General features: G+C 38.2%; 1 protein-coding gene across 1 annotated transcript in view; it reads left to right on the top strand.

The window, feature by feature from the left end:
- The first annotated feature begins 210 nt into the window (after nucleotides 1-210).
- The window catches only part of LOC104463452 (nucleolar RNA helicase 2-like), a 14177-nt gene continuing 9600 nt past the window's right edge, over nucleotides 211-4787 (top strand). Inside the window, exons 1-4 of the mRNA XM_010075800.1 lie at nucleotides 211-501; nucleotides 1778-1853; nucleotides 2534-2712; nucleotides 4262-4379. Of these exons, the coding sequence (XP_010074102.1) occupies nucleotides 211-501; nucleotides 1778-1853; nucleotides 2534-2712; nucleotides 4262-4379 (664 nt within the window). The remainder of the gene's footprint in view (nucleotides 502-1777; nucleotides 1854-2533; nucleotides 2713-4261; nucleotides 4380-4787) is intronic.

The raw sequence follows: 4787 nt of genomic DNA, 5'->3' as shown, positions 1-4787 counted from the left end.
GTGGGGAAGAGCCCCGAAAGTGAAGGTCCCGGTGTCTCGTGGCCGGGAAAATGCCTCCGGGCGGCACCGTCGCCGCGGCAGGGACGGACCTGGCGTCACCCGAGTCCCCCCTTGCCACTAATTAGTTCATAGACTTTTAGTTTTAACTGTTCTGCAGAATCTTCTCAGTTTCATGTCGCTTGGATCCCATGTGTGTATTTTAATTTGCCGATGTGTTGCTTTGTGCCTCACCAGAAGGAAAAAAGAGAGAAGAGATCTAAAAGCCGTGAGAAATCTCGGAAGAGAAAGGCTCAGACGGATGAAAGCGAGCAGTCGGAGGATGAAGTTGATTCTCCGAAGCTCAAGAAGTCAAGGAGCGGAGCTAAAGAGAATGGGAATACAAGAGAAGAAAGCCCAGAGAAATCGGGATTATCTTCCTTAAACGTTAAATCCACCCACAAGGAACGGCGCAGTAATTCTAGCGACACCTCAAGTGGTGCCGGTGACACCGAGCAAGAGCAGGTAAAACTGTTGATTGATTTGTAGTGAAGTGTTTAGCTTTTAACTCTTGTGTTGCAACAAGGTTAAATTTAGAACAGGTTCCCTTTCCTTTTTGTTCTCCCAGTCAGTGGAAAGACTGCTGTAAATTTTCAGGATTTAAAGTTACTTGAAACTGTCCCTTCTGTCGATTTTTTTTGCAAACAAATTAAATTATGAGTCCTGAAGTTCTAGATTAGTGCACCATGGTTTCCTCACTTCAGCAGTCTGGTACTGATAGCTGTTGGCAGATGGACAAGCTGCAGTGAGATTGTGCTTTAATATAATTCAGCATGAGATATTGCAATTGCCACAAATATAGTTTAATTTGCTTCTTTTTGTTATTATGAGTTCTTCTCTAGTGAAATAAGAATTATTTTTAGCTGGTTTAAAAAGAAAAGTTATGTATTAATACATTTTTATGTATCATCATTAAAGAGTAGTTATTAATGTGGTAAGATAGTCCTTAGTGTAATAAAATACCATGTTGTAGCAGTTTTGTAAGTCTTTTTAAGCCTTTCTCTAAGAATGTTTTTGTCTATTTCTATTTGATTTAAGTTCCTTTAAAACTGCTTGGCATGAGCCACATTTTTTTTGCAGGGAAACATATCTTGTTGTACCTAGGATTTGTTTTGAAAAGTCTTTATACCTGTATGTTCTGCTGTTGCTTGGGCTTTGTTTCTTGTTCCAATTGGTGCTTTACAAAGCATCCAGGGTTCCATGGTTTCGAGGGTTAGCATTCTTTCCTCACACCTAGCATTTTAGTCACTGTGCTGTTAAAACGTATAGGAGGTGATGCATTACTAAGTAGGTATGTTTGATGCTCTACCTCCTAATGTTACTCTTTTGAGGATCGATTTCTGTATGTGTAAATCACTGTGATGTATTATTGGGGAATTAGGAAACAGGCTAGATACTAAGCCTGATTTTTGCATATTACAACATAATCTGTTAGGCCATTGGAAATTATTTAAAATAGCATGTTAAAATTTAATTAAGAGTTTTCAGAGTTTTGGGTGTTTTGCATTTACAGGGTTATGCCATTAGATATGAAACAGTCTTAAATTACAGATCACTTTTGTCTAACCTTGAAATATGGTAGTAAGTAAAACAAAGAAGGTCCTTTAGCTGCAGCTGTGATAGTGTCACTGAAAAGTTGACCCTTGGGTATGACACCAGTGCCTAAGCCGTTACCTTGAATTTTCTGATGGTCATACGATATTCACATGGAATGTTATCTGATTTGTTGTTTACCTGACAGGAGAGGACTGAAGAACAGAAAGAGGGTGCTTTCTCCAATTTTCCTATTTCCAAAGGGACTGTTCAGCTTCTCCAAGGTAAATTTCTTGGCATTATGTGACCATAGAAAGTAAATTATCTCCCAACATATTCAATCAGTGATCTTGTTGACATACTCTGCTGGTGTGTATGCAAGCACAGATGCTATACAGAAGGCATATTGATTGCCTACTCTAAATAGACTTTTCTGTTTGCGGTATTGGCCAGTTCAGCCTTTACAGTAGAATTTTAAATTATATAAGCTAAAAAAAAAAATTCAGTGCAAGAATTTTTCAATTGGAAGTTATTTCAGTGTGAGTAAAGGAAAACCAGTTATATTTAGTGTCTTTGACGTTAGTTTGTGCGTGACTTAGTATGAGTTAAGAGAGAAGTGGTTTTGACATATGTTTTATTTGAAAGAAAGACATTTGCATAGATAGGTGGGGAGTATGACATAAATTAAGCCACAGTTCTTAAAGGCTTTTGTTAAAGGCTAGTAACTTTATCTGTCCCACCTAGCACTATGTCTGGTGGTATGAAGTGGGAGAATAAAATGGATAGGCCCAGGGGACTCTTTACAGATGACCTCTGTGATTAAATAAAATCAGTGGAAGTGATAATGTAGTCCTGACTTATTTTAGAGTTGATGGAAGTTCTGCTTGGGATGATTTCCCCTGAAGAGTATGCAAGAACACTTGTAAAATGATTGTATGAAGGAATTCTGTTGAAATTATTACAGCTCGAGGAGTGACGTACCTGTTTCCTGTGCAAGTGAAGACGTTTGACTCTGTATATTCTGGCAAAGATGTAATTGCTCAAGCACGGACTGGAACAGGGAAAACGTTCTCTTTTGCTATTCCCTTAATTGAAAAACTTCAGGGAGACTCACAGGAAAGAAGAAGAGGCCGTTCACCAAAGGTAGCTATGTTTCATTAAAATACTGATGTTGCTTTTTTTTTGTGTGTGTTGGAGTGATTCAGACTTTCAACTATCTGAAAAAGTTCTTCAAGTTTGTGCAGGGGTAAGCTAGCCAACATTAAAGATTCTTTGAAAGCTATATTAGGCCTGCATCCTGTGCTGCCTCATACCCTCTGAGAGTAAAGAGGGAAATAGCTCCATCCATTTATCAATGCTTTTGCTGCTTGCAGGGAGAGCTACAATTGTTCAACGTGTTCCTATTTAATTTTATTCAGTCACCTTACCTATTCAGATCCAGTGGTTACTGGGTGCTTGTTTTTCTCCCAAATTAGCAACAGATTAGTGACAGTGACTTTTTCTGATTGACAAAAGCTGTCTACTTAAACATGTTTGTTTAAACATGTAAATAGTGGGAGGTTTTAAAAACAGACTTAGTTTTCACTAGGACCACTGCCAGATATTGAAGCTTCTGCTCCAGAGAATGCAGATTCATTATGAGCTGTCTGCATTCTGCTAGGGAATACCATGTATGTTTTTTCACCGGATTCTTATGATGCCCTTCAAAACTAGACAGGCCAAAGCTTATCGTAGCTCCATTAATAGTGGATTTTTTTTTTTTTTGCCAGCTTATTTCATCTTATCACCCATCTCATAGATTACCTGAAACTCATTCAAAAACTAGTACTAGCTGTTTTATTTTGCATCCTCCCATCATGTTGGCTGTCTGACTGAGAATGCTGGCTCTAGATTTAGCACAGTCTTGAGGAAAAGGTAAAGCTTTATTTGAGGGAGTCACAGGTCTTAAAATAACAAAGATTTCAGGCCTCACTCTACCACAGTGTTCTTACTTTCTTTTTTGTAATGTGTTTCAATGTTGAAATAAGTAGCAGGATAAGGGTTTTAAGGTTCCTTTTGTCAGGCCACTGATGCCAGGTTTGAGAGCAGTACTGCAAGCACATGCTAAGCTAAATTAGTTAAAACTCCTACCTAGTAGCTTATGCATCACCTTCTATGTTGGAAGAGAGGATGGTTCCTTGGTTGCTTGTGCGGGGATATCAGCACAGGCTCCAGAACCATGCTGAACACCAGCTTTGCAGACTGAACACATTTCCTTGAGACACAGGAAAGCTGAAAGACAGCTGATAGCTATTTCTTACACCTTCTCACAGCACTGTGAAGCGTTACTGAGCATGTGTAAAAACCTTTTATTACCCAAATCCTTCAGTCTTGTACTCAAACAGTATATACATGTGAAGAAGAAAACTTGTAGCTGATCTGTTCAAGAGGTGAAATTAAATAAGATTCAAGTACTTTCTGTCTATCGCTTTTAAAAAAAGGTTAGCCTGTATGAGTATGTGCTGAAGGAGATTAACGATGTTACAAGAGACTTAAGCAGTGTTTCTCTCTAATCTTTGCTTAGATAACTATTTAAACTAGATTTTTTTCTTAAATTACGTAAATGGTCAGACCTAAACCAATGATTAAAGTCTAGTGGTTTCTTGGCAGAAGCCATGCTGAGAGAATACCTGTTTGTCTTTCTTCTGTCTAGGTACTAGTTCTTTGTCCAACAAGAGAGCTGGCAAACCAGGTTGCCAGAGATTTCAAGGACATCACAAGGGAGCTAACAGTAGCTTGTTTTTATGGAGGAACTCCATATAATGGACAAAGTAAGTAACATTTTTCACTAATAATTAAAATGTCAGTTGGCTGGCATATTTGAGAAATGCAGTTGGGTCCTTCCAAACACCTACTTTTAACTCAAGAACTAGGGAGTATTCATGGGGAATTCAGTAGCTCAGAGTGTATTTTCTTCTGGTGAGAAATAACCCTAGCTCTCACTTATATTCTTGGTGTTCCCTGTCTACTTATGTACTTTAAAGTGAAAGAGATTATACTGTGTGTGAATGGAGTATTTAGGTTTAGGTTCTTGTAAACTTTAATATTTTCTTTAAAAAATGTTTAGTCTTAGAGCTGTGAGTGGGTTTTTTGTGTGATACAGGATATCTAGAGGATTTGTAAAGTGGCGAATTTCGTTATTGTGACAGCATGATTTAGTGTCTTAGTGGTTGTAAACA

This window comes from Pterocles gutturalis, unplaced genomic scaffold, assembly GCF_000699245.1.
Source record: "Pterocles gutturalis isolate BGI_N339 unplaced genomic scaffold, ASM69924v1 scaffold52772, whole genome shotgun sequence".
Classification (NCBI taxonomy): domain Eukaryota; kingdom Metazoa; phylum Chordata; class Aves; order Pterocliformes; family Pteroclidae; genus Pterocles; species Pterocles gutturalis.
Note: the sequence above shows the minus strand (reverse complement) of the source record. Positions and strands in the feature narration are given on the sequence as shown.